Here is a 20,003-nt window from a genome sequence, read left to right on the forward strand (position 1 = left end):
GTTTGCATTATTTCCATGAAAATATCTGGTCTACTCTCCGAATGACTGTATTGTAAACTAGCCAGTGATGGCTAGTCTTATTTCTTCTATCCACTGTATTGCTAATAGTAATGCAATCATTTCCCCATTTCCTATATATAGCATCTGGAAGTAACCAAGGTTTTATTACTGGTAATGGAACAGTTGGACTAACATTTAATTGATTCATTTTAAAATCTGTTGCTTTCTGTATCAAAGACCATCCAAAAGAAAATTATAATTTTCTTTTAATAAACAAGTGGTTAATTTTCTTTAGGTCCTGACTGCCAATGAACCAGGCAATGATTCAGTGAGTTGCTTATAAGAAAAGATGCTCATTTGTTACTACCTAGTAGACTAAATATTTTATTCATTGTTGTAAAACTAACATTTTTGTCAGCAGGTGGAGAGATAGTCTGGGCAGCACCAAGCCGACAACTATTATGATTATGAGTAGGGATGACTATCGAGAACAGGTACTGATTTGGCTCCTGACTTGTTCAGTACTGAAAAAATGATATAAGCTACAGGACCAGCAATGCTGCTATTGGCGTTTTTGTATTGTTGATTCTTCCCTCTTTAGAAATAACTGCATATCATCCAAACCATCTCCAAATGAATGGCTGCAAGGATCCAGGATCAAGAGATAATCCATCATGAAAACTGTTTCATAGGAATCAGCGAATCCTGGGTGACAAAATAACCTCATTGTTTCAGTGACACTCAGGCACAACTATAGATTTAAATTGATTTTAGTGGCTTATATGTTTATATTTCAGGCCTGCCTGACCATTCTGTTGCCCTAGACGTGAAGACACGCTGGAACTGCATTTCTCATGGTTGGAAGAGTTGCGCATCGATATCCAGACATACAAGTGTTACGAATCTGGTCGGTGACCTGCGGTCCGCTCACCAGCAGATGTCGCTTTCGCTCCATTATTTCACACAGACTGTTGTATTACACCCCGGACTCCATCTCCCGTCATGCAGCGCGATCAGGCGCGCTATAAAGCCCCGGTCTTACCCCATGCAAGTCATGGAGTATTGTTGTTGTCATTATTATTGTTAGCGTTTCTTAGTTCCCTTGTTCCTAGTTCCCTGTGTATAGCTTTCTCGGCTGGCCTCCTTGTCTCGACTGTCTCGCCGCCTGCGTACTGGACTCTTGCTCGTTTTTTTGGATTATTTTCTACGTCTTGCCTGTTGAATACCTGTTTGCTCCTGTTTTGACCCTGCCTGTACGACTATGTCTTTGTCTGGTCCTATCAATAAAAGCTCGCAGATGGATCCGCTGGCCTCTCGCCTCTCACTCCCCGTTACAACAAGAAGCCTTCCTGGACCCACACGACAAAATGCTCAGGAGGAGAGGCAGGTAATCCACAGGGTTGGATTTTACAACTGACTCATAAGTAGATAGATATCAGTTAAAGGAGAAGTCTACTTCCAGATCAAAAATTAGGGGTGCACCGATACCAGTATGAGGTACTGTACGAGCTTGACGAGTTAATATCTTTTTCTCACAGACAATACTCAGAAGTTTGTAGTTCTGTCAGATATGTCAAAAACAAGTAAGTAAAACAATGCACAAGTTATCTAAAGATAGGGAGAGAGAGGGGGGCGGGGGAGCGCAATTCTGTTGCGTGATGTTTATTGATGTTCGCTCACTTAGCACACGCATAATTTGGATTAAAACTCGGAAAAATTCGGAAATATAAAATTTATAGGGGCATTCACTATAAAGCATACACAACTTTATTGGGGAAAATATCACTGTTAGGAGATTTATAACAAGTAGTTCCCTGCATTATTACAACAAAACGCATGATTACAGTAGCTGCTGCAATGGAGCAGCTCTAATGCTAATAAATTAAAGATGATGTACCATAGAGCAAAAAATGAACAGTGAAAGTAACGAAAACATAGGTGTAAGTGTTAAGCAAAAACTAAGTGTAGATATAACTGAAAAATATACAGTCAAATCAAAAATTGTTCAGACACTAGTATAATTTGTATTTATTTATTTTTTAATTAATGTGCAGGACACTATAGTTCATTTATGTAAATCAGCAAAATAAAGTAAAAGTGTGACATTATACCCCAAAAAAATTTCATACAGTAAATTGATCACTAGGGATCAAAAATGATAAGTTCCATTTTGCAGAGAAATGTTGTCTGATAATTTGAGAAAAGATGTCTGAATAAATTTTGGTTTGACTGTATCTGTTTGATAAATGAAGTTAACCAACTAACATTTTACATATTCTTTTAGTTTCTGTACCCAATATTTTATAAATTTACCGGTAAACATTGATATCGGTACTCAGAATCGTAAAGTACCAAAAATAAAACCATCGGTATCGGTCGAGTACTGAAAAAAAGTGGTATTGGTGCATCCCTAGTACTCAACCCCGTGTCATCCAAGATGTTCATGTCTTTCTTACTTTAGTCATAAAGAAATTATGTTTTTTTGAGGATTCAATTCAGCATTTTTTTTCATATAGTAGACTTCTATGGTGCCCCAAGTTTGTTAACGATCCCAAATGCGGTTGTAAACAACCTCGGCCGAGGAAGAAGGGTCTTATCTAGTGAAACGATCAGTTATTTTCATAAAAATAATACAATTATATACTTTTTAATGTCAAATGCTCGTTTTGTCTTGCTCTGCCTAAACTCTTTTTTCGGTACATGACAGTTAGGGTATGTCGAAAAGCTCCCATCTCATGTTCTCCCTCAACTTCAAAATCATCCTATATTGCTGTTTTACCTTTTTTGTTATGCATATTTGATCTTCTTTGATTGTTCACTTTGCAAAGACTGGGTCATAATTTCAAAAAACATATGACACTCCTTACAAATATGTATACAAACACATACCTCAGGATGACTATTCTCCTTTAAGTATAGTATATGCACTTAAACTTTATTTTATTTTATTTTATTTTATTTTTGTTTATATTGCACTTATATTGTATTGCACCTCCTGAGCTCCTGGTCATTTTTAAACATGTTTAAAAAAAAATTGTAGTTGGCCTGAATTTGACCATTGTAAAGGCTCTTTCCTAGGACTGCATGATAAATCACATGCGATTGTCAGGCGCATTAGTCAGTAAAGTCGGTTCTTTGATTAGTGGTAAATCGCCATCATGTGCATTCAGTTGGAGTGGCAATTAATACACAGTTGTTGTAAATGACTGACAAGCTACGCAGAATCACGCTCATAATCAAATGCAATTCATCTGCGATTATGAGCACAATTTTGCGTAGCTTGTGAGTGATTTACGACTCCATGTATAAATTGCCGTTCCAGCTGAATGCACATGATGGAAATTTACTACTAATCAAAGAAACTGGCTTTACTGACTATACGCGCATGATAATTACATGCGATTTATCGTGCAGCCCTACTCTCCCCTATGCCTAAATCATACACAAAATCATTTTGCTGTGTTTCCCACAGGATTTTTTTGAGACTATGGAGGATAGCTGAACCTTCGTCTGCCTGGGGGATCTGGGGCCATGGCCTTGTGTAAGAAATAATGTACTGTACAGTTTAAAGTTAAATTTGTCTATCTGGTGCACTTTGAGAGTTCAGTATTGTTAGATCGCTGTCTCCATGCCTAGACAATTAAGATCCAGCCCCAGACACCAGATCCCATCAGAATATATCAGTTTGTCCTGTATCAGAACAACTCGTCAGCAGAGTCATCTAATACCCAAACCCTGTTAACATGAGGTCTTGTCTGGTACCCAAAATACCCAAAACACTATTAACAGTCTTCTATCAGCCAAGAAGTTGACTGAGGAAAAAGCCAATGAAAGTGAAGAGCAGAAGCAGAAGACGAAGTATGATGGTAAAAAGGAGCAGAGTTTATTGAATAGTCTTAGTTGCGTATGTCTCAATGCTCAGACTTTGTCTGGAGAACACAAATTCAACAAGTATTGTTATACCAAACTGGTTCACAACAACATCCCATTAACCTTGAGTTTCCATAAACATTCCCTTGTATCTCTTATTTATGAAGACAAAACAGCCATTGAAGCTACACAGTCATAAGACTAAACAACAGAGGAAAATATATATATAAAAAACAACTATAATATAATATAAATAACTAATCAATTAATGAATCTATAAAATGGATATATAAATGGATATAATGATTATTATAAATGATTATATGATTAAATGGAATAATAAAATGATGAAATGATTACTGATTATAAATGAATAAAGAATACATGAAGAATAAAAAGAAAGGAAAACACAACACAAATGTATGGTTGCTCTAAGGCAAAACACACACTGTTTGCATTTGAGGATCGTCCAATCCTTCAGTATTAAGAGCTCCAACCCATGCACAGTGTGGAAATTTAACAAAAAAGAAAGTCTATGCCAGGGTTCCTCAAATCTTACCCAGAAAGGACAATCCACTGCAGAGTTTAGCTCCAACCCTGATCAAACTCACCTGCCTGTGATTTTCTCATGATCCTGAAGACATTGATTGGCATGCTCAGATGTGTTTGATTAGGGTTAGAGCTAAACTCTGCAGGAAAGTGGATCTCATGGGCCAGATTTGAGGATCCCTGGTCTATGCATTGACTGAACCCTCTTTTTAGATATTGTAGACTCTTTTGTAAATAGGTTGTAAACTAAATATCCTAGCTAGGACACATAGTAGTAAGATAAAATTCTCTGTGAATAAGGCCCTAGATTCTGCCTTTACTTTAGAAGCTGCAGAACCACTTAAGATTTCAAAAGGCACCTTGACAGTCTGTGGCCACCATCAAAAAAAGTCTGGGGTGACTTATTAAATTGTCTGTTTTTTTTTTTTTTTTTTTTTTTTTTTTTTTTTTTTGTTTGTTTGTGTGTGTGTGTGTGTGTGTGTGTAGATTCAAAGGAAATGTGAAAAATGAGGAAGTCTGGGAACCACTGAACAAGGCAGCTGTGAGGGAGGGAAGTAATCATCAGAACGTAAATTCTTTGAGAATGTGTTCATTGTTTTTTACAAAATGTGTTTTCATTTAAATGTAGTAATGTATACTGTTGGTCAAACTTTGAAATTAATCTTAAAATGTTAATCATTTCTGTGATCAAAGCTGAATTTTCAGCATCATTACTCCAGCTGTAAGTGTTCAAAATCATCTTAATATGCTGATTTGCTGCTCAAGAAACATTTCTGATTATTATTGGTGTTGTTGAAAACAGTTGTGCTGCCTACATTTTTTTGTGTACACTACAGTTCAAAAGGTTGGAGTCACTAAGATTTTCTTTTCTTTGGGAAGACATTAATAGCAAGGATGCATTTAATTGATCAAAAGTGATAGTAAATACATTTATAATGTTACAAAAGAATAAAAAAAAAGCTTTTTTGTTTTGTTTTGTTTGTTTTTGTATTCATAAAATAATTCTGAAAAACCACAATTTACACAGAAATATATAGTAGCACAACTGTTTTCAACATTGATAATCAGAAATCTTTCTTGAGCATCAATTCATCATGAGTGATCATGTGACCCTGAAGACTGGAGTTAAGGCAACTGAAAAATTCAGCTTTGCCTCACAGGAATGAAATACATTTTAAAGTGTATTTGAAAAACAATAGAAAACATTTTAAGTTAAAATTAATATTTCACAATATTACAGTTTTGTACTGTAAGTTTGATTAAATAGACTTGAATAGACTTTTATCAAAAAACATTGAAACACAAAGACTGCAGATTTTTGACTGATTGTGTACATACATTAGCAACATTAACAGGGTGATCCTCCCTTTCAGGTGCCAGAGAACGATATTGGCAGTACAGGCTCAGGATGGCAAAGAGGAGGAAGAACATGTTTGACATCAGAGTACTCGGGTACTATGGTCCTTTGGTAATGACAATATTGTTTAGGTTTTGCTTTTGATAGTAAAGCAGTATTGAAGCACATCATCATCAGATATTTGTAGCAGGTGTTTCATACACAGGACACTCAGGAAACAAATTAACTTAAAGTATTAAAGAAGTCACTACTGAATTCTGTCTTTTTTTGTACCAGATTATAGGGAGTTGTCAATGAGTATTGATAATTATTGATCATTTTTACAGATAAAATCGTTAACTATACCCATCAGTAATGAGAAACTTTTCAGTAAAATTAAAACAATTCAGTAAAATTTACATGATTTATGTACTGATGTGTTCAATTATCTGTGCTCATGACTTGGTAACACTTTGCATGGTTAAAGAATAGGTGTAATGTTCAGAATGTATTGGCATAGTGTTTGCAGAAATAACACTGAATAAATGCTGATTAATAAATGAATGCACTGTTTTTGCTCATTTAATGTTTAGAATATAATGTTTTTGTAATGGTTTGCATGTATGTATTGAATATATTCACTAAAATCTCCTATAACGATTAAAAAAAATTAGAATTAAGTGCTTTATTTTTTATAGCAGAAAATGTTTGAGTTTGTCATTTATATACCGATTTAAAGGTGGTACGAGCACATCCTCTGGACCAGACTAAAGGTGAGAAGTAAAAATTTAAAATATAAGGAATATGGTAGTTTGGTTGTTAGGACGTACTTGTCACGTCCCACCAACGTAACACTGTAACGTCGCCACGACGAATATGGGAATCACAGAGTTACATTGCTGGTACGTTATTTGGGACGTTGCTGCGACCAGTCTGGTCCTTTGGAGTCACGTCCTCACAACGTGCCAGTTTGGTCGCTGAGACGTACTCACCACGTTCCAGCGACGTAAGAAATAACGTCGCCACGACGAATATGGGAATCACAAAGTTACGTCGCTGGAACGTTATTTGGTACGTCGCTGCGACGAATATGGTCCGGTCCAGTAACGTTGTCACGACGTAACTGTGTTAGCTGGGATGGCCCGTAGAAGTACGGAAATCAAATAAAAAAGCTTGTTTGGCAAGGGTTTCGAACACGCGCAAAAAGCAGTCGCACTGAGAGGCGACAGTAACGAACGCATGGAGCTACTGAACTGCGCTAATACGATTTTACTCTCGGCGTGACATTATGCAACTGGCTGAATCAAAAAAATGTCCCCGTGTTCTTCTTCTGCTTCCTGAAGACTTTGCAAACATCACCTTCACAGATCCTAATGGCATTCCATGCTGCTTTGATAAAGCTTTAAGACATCCAAGCGCTGATCATTTCACTATAATGACGATGCAGTGTTTTCCATTTACCATTCACCACAGAAGATTTGCTCGTCAGCTGTTTATGGAGTCTTCAGGTTTTTTGGTAGCACATCTGGATTCCTTACGACCAAGATGAAATTTCTTTCAATATCAGGTCACACATTGCATGTCTCCACTTGAAACAGAACAGGCAGCTGATTGATGTACAGAGCTGAAATGACAAAATGAAAATTTTGTGTAACGTGCTGCTTTAAAGGTGCACTAAATTTGCATTTTGGTGGTTCTTATTTACCTAAACAACAGATTTGATGACTTGAGCCCAGAATGATTATTCTACAATGTTAACACCATTCACATAATGTGCAAAGTTCTTCATTCCAGTGAGAATAACAACCAGGGCAAGATCCTGCTCTAATTTGTAAGCAACTTGCATAACCAGTAAAATATATATTACTCATCTGCACCTATTATATTAGTATCAAGCATTTACTGAATTATTCCAAGCAAAGCATAGTGGTAGCATTCAAGAAGGCAAAATCAAGGTATTTTATTGACCTTACTGAATGTATTCATTTAGACACCTGCTAAGAAGTCTGTTCTGAAATTTAGAGATTGTTCTATTCTATAAAGCAAAGTTGTAGAAGTAAGAAGGCTCTTACCTACTAGTGTTGAATATAAGAAGGGTCACTGAGTCTGGTGATGTCTGTAAAAAGTTAATTTAATTAAAAACAACTCAATATCCACATCTGACACATAGGACTATACCAGAATATTATGATATCACTAATAGCTATATAGAAATTTTGCATGGTTTTTCAAAATTTCTCTACTTTGCTTTGTGCACTGTTATAAAGGGGTGATTTGCCGGCTGTGATGGTATCTGTGGGTTTACAGTCTGTTTGCAAAACATTACACTGAGTTTGCAATATAAAACTGATTTTATCCAGACTGAAATGTTGTATTATTTGCAATAAATTTTAGCTGCTAATTTCTTTAATCTGGAACTGTATGTAGAATAATGTGTGTTATGGATAGCCTTATTATCTATAACTAGGAAGGTCGAGATTCAGAACACCAAATAAGTGCAAAAATCAAGACACACTGAACTCTTTTATCCCATAATAACATGTACATTTTGTTTTATTTGTGATATGACCCATTTAATGCACTAAATTATAATTTGTTTTCTTAAAAGTTTAAAAATAATAGTAATTTCGATAATACAAATAAATATATTATCATACACACAGTTTAATTTTTCACTTACCGGTTCACATTGACCATCACTCTCTGGAATTGGTACTGAGTAATAATTTATACCTAAAACATAAAAACGTATATTTTCAGTTGCACAGCATCTTTATATTTGTATACATATATTTTTTGTAATAATTACAGACTTACTTCTGTCAGAAGCCTGTCTCTTCTGTTTTAATTTACAATATATTTTTACAAAACACCAACAATGACTGCACCAATGACTCCAACAATGATGTAATTGAAACTGACTTCCCACATTCCACATCGGATGAGATTGTTCCTGGTTTTATTTCTTTAAGGCCTTCAATCTCACAACTATAATTGTGAATAATGTTAGAATATCTGGCCATTTTAGAATATATTTTAGCACTTGTGAATCTATGTTAATCACTCACTTTGAATGTGGTCGACAGACAGTGAAAGAGCCATTAGAGTAAGTGCCCACCGTGCAGTTATCACATACAGTATTAGTAAATGATGTTCCTGTAAGGATATTAAGACAGTTATTGTATTAATGAGAGTTATAATCATTACAAATAATAACGGTATTGTTCTTGATTCTGAGTCAACATTTTTAGTAAAGCTAGTTGTCCTTCCACTCTACAGCCATTGTTTCTCTCTGTTCTAAAACATTCACCTTTTTGTTTGACATATTGCCCAGGCTGACATTCAGAGTGCTTTACAGCCAATCTACAGCTGTCTTTCATTCGCTCAGTGCAGTAGGATCCCTCCAGTGGCTCACAAACAGTATCTGCAGAGCGTGTGCAAGTTTTCTTTATTCTCAGACCTAGTTCTGTGAAAAACATCAAACATTTTCTTATATAAATAAATGTAACGTACTAGAAATTATTTCTGTATTTCAAGTCTTCATTTTGGAGTACATACTCACCTGAGTCACACAAAGAGCAAGGCAAGCATTTATGCAACCCATTGAGTTCATCAGTGTAAGTTGATCCAGGACATGGAACACAAGTTGTACTTGTATCTACAGTACAATGCCAATAAACATAATTTCCTAAAAATGTAAAAAATAAAAATTAAAATAAAATAAATCTCTTTGAAGGGACACTTCATAGGAAAATTGAACATTAAAAAAAAAAAACTTCAAAAAAGTGCTTTGGGTCACACTACACTGCTGCTAAACAATATATACGGTACCTGGTGCGCACATGGGGCAGCATTCTCCATTTACCTCATATTCAGCACGAGCACACGCACTGAAGCACAATTTGAAGTTTAAAGTAGCAGCAATGAATAACACAATACCTAAATTGATCATGTTGTGCAAACGAGTGCAAGAGAGCAAAAACACATTAGATTTAATAGAAGTAGTGGATTGTTGGTCATAGATGCATTGGTTTTCTCTCCCAGCTTGTGATGTCGTCAAGCTCAAACTTGAGAGCAGGGAGTGCAGAAAGAAGAAAAGCAATCCATAGTGAAATCTGTGTATGCTGAGGTTCAGGTCATCAATATATGACGGAATGTTGAGGCAATTATCATGAAGCCCTCTGATTTCCTCATCAGCTGTTCAGTCTTTGGGTTCTTTGGTAAATCATCAGTCTTTGGGTTCTTTGGTAAATCATTCAGACTCCTAGATGCCAAGAATACATTTATTTCAGTATCAGTTTACACATTGCATGTCTCCACTTGAAACAGCTGAAAAGGCAGTTGATTTATGTCAGGAGCTGAAATGATGGGTGCGTCTCAATGAGCAACACTGGGAAACTGAGTAATTATTGTTCCAATGTGTAGTGAGTCGGGTACACGATATACTGACTCACAGGGTTGGGAGTTAATTGTCATTTTAACCTGTTAAAATGACATTGTTGTGTAAAGTGTTGCTTTAATGGTGCAGTTTACATTTTTATGTTGTACAGCTCTTATTATTTTTCCTAAACAACTGATATGGTGATCTAAGCCCAGAATGATTGCTATACATTAATGCCTTTGGCAGACACTTTTATTCAAAGCAACTTAAACTGCATTCAGGTAGGCCTGTCGTAATAATCAATATATGGACTTATTGCACAATATATGTACATGACCTCAGTAACTTTTGGTGAGGCAATATACTACCCATTATATTTACATAAAAATTACCATTACCATGTTTTTTGCATTCCACTTGCTCCTGTGTCTTTTGCAGATATGGCCTTGTTTAGATATCTGTGCCTTTGTGCATACAGACATCTAATTTTCATGATCTAAATATTCTTAAGAATCGGTCTTTGTCAGTCACGTGCGTTTATTATGTGTGACGTCACTGAGGCGCCATTTTGAAGGTATCGTCGCATTGAGCAGTGAACGTCTCCAGTTACGTATGTAACCTCGGTTCCCTGAAAGGAGGGAAGGAGACACTGCGTTAGCATACGCTTGGTGGTTATCCCCCTCCTCCCAAATACTGAACCTGATTGCATCACGCCCGTAAACTACCGGCCAATGACGCTCAAGCCCTCGACCTAGGGGCGGAGCCACCCACTATATATACGTCGGGCTGAGCGTCATTAACTCAGAATCTTTCGACTGTTCGAACAGGTGCGAGACTCTGAAGATTACAATACAGCAGCGTGCGCAGTGTCTCGTTCCCTCCTTTCAGGGAACCGAGGTTACATACGTAACCGGAGACGTTCCCTATCAAGTTCGGTCTCTCGACACTGCATTAGCATACGCTTGGGGAACGCGTTAACTGCTTCATAGAACATTAACAGAAGAACGACGCCGTCCAGCTCTAGCCGAGAGGGACTAAGCACAGTAATACAGCGTAACACTACATATGGACTGGTCGCAGCGCTGCTGGAGCCACGTACATATACAGTTTATACCACTCAATGCAGAAGAAAGAAAAAACAGCTCGAACACATGTAAAAGCACTGACCACAGTTTTCAATTATAGGCACACCCTGGGCCTACCGGACCAAGTCGAAAAAACACCCTCGTCGTCTGGGGGGGGCGTGGCCAGGTGCGGGCAACGGCTAATTACCAAGCTCCAGATACATGCAGATACATACTGCACAGATAGAACGAGCGGTGCAAATGACGGAATCTCCAGGTTGTAAAATCTGGCAAAAGGTGTCTTGTGAAGACCATCCTGCTGCCAGACAAATATCCTGAACCGACATACCTTTTGCTGAAGCCCACGACGAAGCCATTTTTCTCGTTGAGTAGGCGTGCACTCCCCACGGACAGGCCTCATTTCTAGAAGCATACGCCAACGCGATCGCTTCCACAATCCAATGAGACAGCCGTTGTTTAGACACTGGCAGTCCTTTGGTACGGCCACCAAAACATATAAACAGCTGTTCTGCCTGTCTGAAGTGACTAGTCCTCTCCAGATAAACCCGCAGGGCACGGACTGGGCATAGTGGGTGCGCCGTTGGCTCCGAATCCTGAGGAGCAAACACCTGAAGCGTGATGACCTGTGCTTTAAACGATGTAGAAAGCACTTCAGGCACATATCCCCGCTTAGGCTGCAGTCTAACCATACAGTCATCCTTACCGAACTCCATACACGCAGTGTTCGTAGACAGTGCATGTAAGTCACCCACCCTCTTGCCACATGCCAAAGCAAGCAAGAGCGCCGTCTTGAATGAGAGCACCTTCAATTCTGCCGAAAGCAGCGGCTCAAAGGGTGGCTCGGAAAGTGCACTAAGCACTAAGGACAGGTCCCAAACTGGTACCATATTGGGGCAAAACGGACGCTACCTCCACGCTCCCCTTAAAAAGCTTGTCACCAGATGATGCCTACCGACCGAACGATCACCGATAGGCAGATGGAAAGCTAAAATAGCAGCCACATACACTTTTAGAGTAGATGGCGTATGCCCAGCATCCAAGCAGTCCTGCAAAAATGATAGAATGATGGACACATCACAGCTGGCTGGGTCCTCATCTTTCGTAACACACCATGAAGAGAAAACTTTCCATTTCAGACTGTACAGACGTCTGGTAGATGGAGCTCTCGCTTCTGCAATTGTATCCAAAACTCGTTGAGATATGTTTAGCGTCTGCCCTCTGCGCTCACCTGCCAAACATGCAGGTTCCATAACTCCGGCCTGGGGTGCCACACCGAGTCTTTTGCCTGAGATAAGAGATCTCTCCTTAACGGAATCCGCCACGGGGGAGCCGTTAGGAGCTCTACCAACTCCAGAAACCACAGCTGGTTGGGCCAACTCGGCGCTACCAGAAGCACAGTCCCCTTCTCTGATTTTCTGCAGCACAGTGATCTTCACTGGGGGAAACGCATATTTGCGCTTCTTGGGCCAGCGACTCGAGAGAGCATCCCCCTGCAGAGGCGCGTTCGTCAATGAGAAGAACAGCTGACAATCCGTGTTTTCCTCTGAGGCAAACAAGTCGATCTCTGCCTCTCCGAACAGGCTCCAAATCATCTGAATGGTCTGTGGGTGCAGCCTCCACTCTCTATGAACCGGACCCCCTCTGGACAGCATGTCCGCACCGCAGTTCTGACTGCCGGGAACATGAACTGCTCGAATTGACAGAAGGTTTCTGCCCGCCCAAAGGAGGAAGCGCTCCGCCAGCCTTTGAAGCGAGCGTGACCGAATACCTCCCTGATGGTTGATGTAGGATACCACCGTCATGTTGTCTGTCCGAACCAGGACGTGTCGATCCTTTATCAGTGGAAGAAAGCCCTGCAAAGCTAAAAGCTAAAAGCTACGCCCTAACAGTCTCTGAAAGCATTTCAGAACCACCACTCTCCCCGGTTTGAATGAGGTGAGAGAGCTGATCAAAGATCGCATTCGCTCTTGAGAGAGACGCGCTCTCATCGATCGCGAATCCAGATCCATTCCTAAGAATACGATATTCTGCATGGGGTGAAGCTTGCTCTTCTGCTCATTGATCGTCAGCCCTAGACACTTCAGGTGCTCTAGAAGCTGGCAAGTGTGGTTTTCCAGTGTGTCCCGCGACTGGGCTATAACAAGCCAGTCGTCCAGATAATTCAGGATGCAAATTCCACTCTGTCTGAGAGGGCAAAGTGCTGCATTGATACACTTCGTAAAGTCCGTGGAGCCAAAGCCAAACCAAACGGGAGAACTTTGAACTGATAAGCTCTGCCCTCGAACGCAAATCTCAGAAAGCGCCTGTGACGAGGGGCTATTTGGATGTGAAAATATGCATCCTTTAGGTCCACCGAGATAAACCAGTCCCCGGGCTGAATGTGCGCGAGGATCTGCTTTACTGTTATCATTTTGAACTTGCGCTTTGCCAGCGTGCGGTTCAGCGGTCTCAAATCCAGAATAGGGAGCAAACCCCGTCCTTTTTGGGGACTAGGAAGTAGCGACTGTAAAGGCCACACTCCGTATTCTACGGGGGAACAACTTCGATTGCCTGTTTTGCAAGGAGAGAACGGATTTCTGCCCGCAAAACCAGTGCATCTCTTTCCTGCACATCTGACATCATCACGCCGCTGAAGCGGGGTGGTCTGTGTGAAAACTGAAGCGTATACCTGCTCGAGACCATGTTCAGCACCCATTCTGACACACCTGGAAGCATGCACCACGCGTCCAAATAGTACGAGTGGTTGAAGCACCCTGTGATTCGTCTGAGACGGCTCGACGTCTGATGACGGGGAACTGCTCACTACCTGAGGGGCATCGTTGAAGCCTTCTGCACCGACTGGGCCACCGGCATGAGCCAGGGAGACACTCGTGCTCATACTGAGAGAACACGTGGGGCTTGCACCCTGCAGACCGCCGTCCGAGGAAGGGACTTTGCTTATAACGCGCGACTGGGAACCATCGTGAGGGGGAAAAGAGCTCTTTTGCTGAACAGTGTTTGTTTTATGTTTTTGTGCAAACTTTATTGGAAACAAACATTTCCCACTGTTGCCCGCAACATGCAAGGGAACAGGCAGGTGAAACGCAGCAAGACGAACTCTCTTGTGAAGCGGCTCGTCGTCCGTCTCTCCGGGCGGCCACTTCCCCTCAGACCACCGCAGTCAAGAACGCTGCTGTGGATCTTGTACCACACTGGAAGGGTGTGGTCCCATCTTCTTCGGGTAGCGGAACTGCCTTGCTTTTGGCCTCACGGCTGGCTCCAGGTCCACCCTCGCTCCTGCGGAAGGAGTAGGCTGCTGTCTTTCGCGCCTTCTTGGGCGCTGTGAAGAAGAGGATCTGGAACGTGGCGGGGGTGCAGCGGACCGATCTCTCTTCGGAAGGAAATGGCTCATCGCCTTTGACTGTTTCTGGGCCTCCAGAAACTTCTCAGAGACGAGCCCACAGCATCCCTGAACAGGCCGAGTGGGGAAATGGGCGCGTCTAACAGCTGAGCCTTCTCCGACTCCCTCATGTCAGTCAACGTGTCTGCAACGTGACGAGACTGCCCACACAGCGGCCGATTGCCTGGGCCGTCGTCTTCGTGTCCCTGAGCGCCAAGTCAGTGGCTGAGCGCAGCTTTTTGAAGGCGGCAGAGTCCGGCCCCTCCTCGTCCAGCGTCTGCAGCATTTTGGCTTGGAAAGCCTGCAGAACGGCCATAGTGTGGATCGCGGATGCTGCTTGTCCAACTACCATGTAAGCCTTATCCGTGATGCGGCCCGTGGTGCGGCACGGCTTCGATGGAAGCGATGGCGCAGATTTCCACCCACGTGCGGACGGACAAAGATGTGTTGCAACCGCTTCTTCAACGGGCGGCGGCTTAGTATAACCCCAGCGGTCGGCTCCGTCGACAGATGAGAGCATACGTGATCCCACGGCTTGGGCTCGGGCCAAATAGGGGGAGCGCCAAGACCGCAAGATCTCCTCATGCACCTCAGGAAAAAACGGAGCGGGTCTCTGGGGGGCAGCAACCTGGCGGCCCGACTGCAGATACCGCATGTCCAACCTGTTCTTGGTTGGCTGCTCAGGGGGCGATCAATCAAGACCCAAATCCTGTACAGCCTCAGACAGGATCTTCACCAGCTCCTCGTCAATCGAGGCCGGGGGCTTGCGCACCTCACTGTGGGAAGCCTCCGACTCCAGGCAGGCGGACCAGTCACCTGAACCAGAGGCCGCAGTTGACATGGCGTCGTCGTCATCCAGTTCGTCCTCTGCAGCACCAAACGAGACCAGATCCCCCACGTCATCCGAGGGGCGGAGGCTGGTCTTCGTGAATGAAACAGGTGGCTCTTTCGAGTGATGAGCATGCAGGAACTGAGTCGACATGCATTCATCAGAAGGGTCCTCTGCACGTGGCTGCCTTCCCTCCCGCGGCTCGAAGGCGACGGGGGGGCGGAGGCAATGGATTGGCCGGCGCGCAGTTTAGGATTACAGAAACCCTGGCCCAGAGGGTTTTGACGGTCATTTCTTCACAGAAAGGACAGTCAGGCCCATCCAGCGCGGCCTCTGCGTGGGCTCGGCCCAGACAGAAGACACACGCGTCGTGTGCATCAGGGAGCACAACAGGGCCCCCACATGCACAGCACTCCTTATTCGGCATCTCGTCTTCTTCTTGCCGGATCGCCAAAGGGGAACTTGAGGCAAACGGCGTCCTCTTAGGGCATTGTCAACGGCGAGAAGAGTTAACGGCGGTGAGTAGAAGTCGATGCTTGCTTCGTGAAGGAGAAAGATTCTGAGTTAATGACGCTCAGCCCGACGTATATATAGTGGGTGGCTCCGCCCCTAGGTCGAGCACTCGAGCGCCATTTGCCGGTAAAGTTTCCCGGCGCGATGCAATCAGGCTTCAGTATTTGGGCGGAGGGGGATAACCCCCAAGCGTACGCTAACGCAGTGTCGAGAGACTGAACTTGATAGGGAACTGAAAGTATACAGAGCCGTAAAGAGCTTTTAAATCATCATACTGGAAAAACAGAAGCAAACCAAGTAGATATGGGACCGAGATAATCGCAGCAGAAGTTTTAGGAACCGTAACTTATATAATTTGTCATTAACAATTAACACTGATCCATATTAACGTTACCTGACCGCAAAAACTCGTTGGAAATATGACGTGCTCTTGTTTACGGTATAAAAACGTATATTATTTACTTACAAATACACGTATGTTCTGTTTTTGTCTACCATTGATTTGCACATTACCTTATACCATTAATACCATTAAACTTTACCCTGTTTGTTCAACGTTTTCCGTACTTCATTTGGCTGATAACAAGTACTGATAAGGAGTCAATCAAAAACACATTTATGAAAATGTCATTATACATACTTTATTATAAATGCAACACTGTGTTATAAAATCATCTTAAAAATGCATAACAGAAGATGTGACAAGCATGATGAACATCAATATACTGCTAAGTAGACACAGTGTAAGTACTACAAAGAAAGTTTAATAATAATAAAATGAAAATAAATAATAAAATTATTTTTAATAATATTAATAATAATGTGATGACAATTTAATGCTTCTGCCAAACATTTCTGATGACCCTTTCTACATGGATTCTTATAAGTGCTGGATGATCTGTCAAATAATTAATAGTTTGTAGGTAGAACACTTTCTGGCACACACTTTTACACTGAATGGTTTCTCTGTGAAAATCTCAAAGCAGTCAATCATTGCTATACTGTGTCCAAAGGACACCACAAACTAATGAGGGATAATTTTGTGCCTGTAACAGATGTATAAAACAGTGTTTGTGCATGCAGATTCAATCTGAGGTGCATGAAGTTAACAGAAGTATTTAAAATGAAGTGAGAATTTCCCTTATGTCTGACATGAAAAGCAGTCAGTTTTCTTCTGTGCACACACAGTTTGTGGCATCGAGTGGTGTCTTGTGAAGTCGACCATCTCCTCCAGCCTTCAGTGTATAGCTGACCATCTCCTCCAGCCTGGTGGGTCATTATCTCAGCTGGCTGCAATGTGTGTGTTTTTTTTTTCTTACAGTTTAGTCACACCAACCTATATGAAATACAGAAATACATAAAAAATAAAAATATTAAAAATGTATTTTAGTTTGGTATTCAGTTAAGTATTTAGTTAGGAATTTCAGTAGTGAAATAAAATAAATCTCTACAGCCATGCATAAAACGATTGCATGACATTGCATGGTACATGACGGGTTTCTGCTCCCTGTCTGTCTGTTTACTGGTGCCTTGGCAACCCCTGGAAACCTGCTTTTCATTCTTAAGGTATTGTTTTTGTTATAATGTACTGACTCAAAGTAGTTATCAATAATAATTATTTTACCACTAAGCTGACATGCTCTCGCGTATGAACAGGCAGCATCTGTGGTGGCAGGATGGCGCCGGCGCAACCATCAAACATATTTAAAAGGAATCCAGCGCCACATTCCTGACCGCATCTCTGTCTTTACTTTGCTTTTAGGGAATATTTACATTTATCCACACTTGTCATTACGCCGTATACCTGCACTACACCACTGAATAGCATTGATAACCCAAAACAACATGTGGAAATAACGTTAGGTACTAAAGAAAATAGAAAATAAGCACATACAAAGCAAAAAATCACTCACTTACTTTTATGAAAATGTTGAGGGCAAATATGATGATTTTGCGTATTACCGCTGCTATGCAGGCCATCCGACGCTTCTTGGTTATTTCTGCTGCATGTTGTCTTTCAAGTGGGAGACCTAAAATATCTTTCCTTGTGGTCAGTTTTTAACCTTTTCTATCGTGTAATTTACCATCGCTGACTTTAACACAACAAAAACGTATAATTTTGAAGCAAATCAAAAGAACAATTCTGCAACTACAGAACACCTCGGCTTTGATACCTTACAAATGGCGGTGATACCCAAAATGCAATTCGATTCTTGTGAGTGTGACGTCACCTGACAAAGACCGATTACAAGTTTGTTGTCATTTGAAAGTGTGTAGGCCATCTTGCATTATTATGCTGTTATATTAAGATTATATATTCAGTGACATAAAATGGTCTTAATATGACAATAACATCACTTATCGCAATTATTTGTGGGGCAATATATCGTACAACAAAAAGTTGTTATTGTGACAGGCCTACATTCAAGTATACATTTTATCAGTACTGGGAATTGAACACATGACATACTGTTTAGAGGCTCAAATAAAGGAGGCAACTACCACTATGAAATGTCTAATATCACAATTAAAATAAATTTTTGAAAAAGGGCAGGGCTCAAGTCTGACAAAAAAACGAATCAAAGCAAACATAAAGGTTCATATAAAATGGTTTCATTTTTACCTATGAACTGTGGGAAGCACCGAACTCTCAGGTGTGTTATCGTAAATAAATCATTTTGTTTCATATTCTGAGCAATCACAAGGTTAGTACCAAAAAAACAACACCATTGTTCTCCATTAACTTTATGTTTAATTTCAGTAGAAACTCTGAGAAATAAAGGAGTAAATAAAGGAGTAAATGTATATTGCTTGATACAACTGTAACAAAAATAAGTAAATAAATTAATTAATCACACTTACTGTAAATCACTTATTGCAATAAGGACAACTTACATTTTAAAAATTATAAATGTACTTTACGTAATGATAAATAAACAGCTATAACTAAAGAACGACCTAACTTGAGACAAGCCAAATAAGCAATCTAAGTTACTTTTAAAGTTGTATTAACATGCATCATTTTTTAATTTATTTACTTATATAAAGCAGTGTGATAGCCTACGTTACGAGACAAAGGTGTTTTGTTCTGCCGAGCCTTTGTCACGGTATTTATACAGAATATTTACTGTATGGACTACAGTCAAATACAGTCACGACAAGTGATTAAAAACAAAACACAAGATCTTACCGCGGAAGTTAATTTGGAGAGGAATTATTTTGAAAAGAATGCATAATCATGCTTGCTGATTTCCGCGTTCTTCGAATGAAGGCGGCGTATGGTGTTACGGATCAACCCAAGTACGGATAACTGCAGGCTGGAGCAATGGGCGTGCCGAATGGTCTTTAAGGTTGCGAGTTTCCCGTTTAACATAAAGGCAGGCTGTTATCTTAAAATAATCTTATCTTATTAACCCCTTTAATCTGTTTAAGTAATAAATCCAACACAATTCTATAAACCCAAATCCCATTCTTTCACTGTAAAAAGAGTGATCATGATTTTAAAAATATTACTTTCGAATGTACGTTCGGAATTTCATTCTGAATGGTCGCAGGTTACTAACGTCTTCACCACCGCGTCCTTGCAAAGGTCTTATAGCACCCATAATCAAAATAATTAATCAAAAACAAAGTACAATTATTATTTTATGTATATGGGAACTCACAAGCTGTTAATAAATTCGAAATATCTTTTAGTGATATATTACCATTGCATTGATTACACAGGATAGAAAAAATATTATAAAATCAGTAATTTCTACTGTTTTGAACCATGCTTTACAGTTCTTCTGTAATTTTACTAAAAGTGCATGGAAACTAAAAATGTTTTGCCTGATAAGGACAAACATATATGGTTGATAAAACACAATAATAATAATAATAATAATAATAATAATCAGAAGAGCCAGTAGAATAAGTACTGTTTAATAACCGTCTGTTATTATAACCAATTTGGCAAACAGACACAATTTTAGCCAATAAAACATTTATTCAGTTTTAGCTTGTCTACACAATTTTTTTTTTTTTTTGTCTACACTAAATAAATAAATAAATAAATAAAT

At 40.3% G+C, this 20,003-nt stretch overlaps 1 protein-coding gene and 1 long non-coding RNA gene across 4 annotated transcripts; one reads left to right on the plus strand and one right to left on the minus strand.

Moving 5' to 3' along the window:
- The first annotated feature begins 220 nt into the window (after window positions 1–220).
- LOC127169840 (uncharacterized) lies at window positions 221–1,433 on the plus strand. Its single transcript, XR_007828283.1, has 4 exons — window positions 221–328; window positions 419–494; window positions 602–709; window positions 798–1,433. It is a non-coding gene; the product is annotated as an uncharacterized LOC127169840 (long non-coding RNA).
- Window positions 1,434–3,721: 2,288 nt separating this feature from the next.
- On the minus strand, window positions 3,722–19,268 carry LOC127169837 (tumor necrosis factor receptor superfamily member 14). 3 transcript variants are annotated; one of them, XR_007828278.1, is made up of 9 exons: window positions 19,133–19,268; window positions 9,587–10,019; window positions 9,318–9,443; window positions 9,066–9,221; window positions 8,824–8,911; window positions 8,573–8,743; window positions 8,436–8,488; window positions 7,828–7,871; window positions 7,338–7,379 (listed from the first exon to the last, which is right to left on the minus strand). XR_007828278.1 is itself a non-coding variant. In XM_051117486.1 (7 exons), the coding sequence occupies exons 2-7, from the start codon at window positions 9,705–9,707 to the stop codon at window positions 7,319–7,321; spliced, it is 561 nt and encodes a 186-aa protein (XP_050973443.1). In that variant the 5' UTR covers window positions 9,708–10,019; window positions 19,133–19,268; the 3' UTR covers window positions 3,723–7,318. The 3 variants fall into 3 exon arrangements, 1 of the variants encoding a protein (XP_050973443.1); XR_007828279.1 differs by lacking the exon at window positions 8,573–8,743 and having other exon boundaries at window positions 3,722–7,379; XM_051117486.1 differs by lacking the exons at window positions 8,573–8,743; window positions 8,824–8,911 and having other exon boundaries at window positions 3,723–7,379.
- Between the last annotated feature and the right edge of the window lie 735 nt (window positions 19,269–20,003).

Source organism: Labeo rohita, chromosome 8 (genome assembly GCF_022985175.1).
Source record: "Labeo rohita strain BAU-BD-2019 chromosome 8, IGBB_LRoh.1.0, whole genome shotgun sequence".
Taxonomy (NCBI): Eukaryota; Metazoa; Chordata; class Actinopteri; order Cypriniformes; family Cyprinidae; genus Labeo; species Labeo rohita.

Bases quoted from the DNA above. Each gene is read 5' to 3' on its own strand.
- LOC127169837 (XM_051117486.1), bottom strand. From the start codon at position 9,707: ATGATCAATTTAGGTATTGTGTTATTCATTGCTGCTACTTTAAACTTC. The intron at 8,489-9,065 runs GTGAATGTTTTA...TTTATGTTTTAG, and splicing joins GCAATATGTCAAACAAAAAG to GTATAAATTATTACTCAGTA. The intron at 7,872-8,435 runs GTAAGTGAAAAA...AACTTTTTACAG, and splicing joins GTGATGGTCAATGTGAACCG to ACATCACCAGACTCAGTGAC.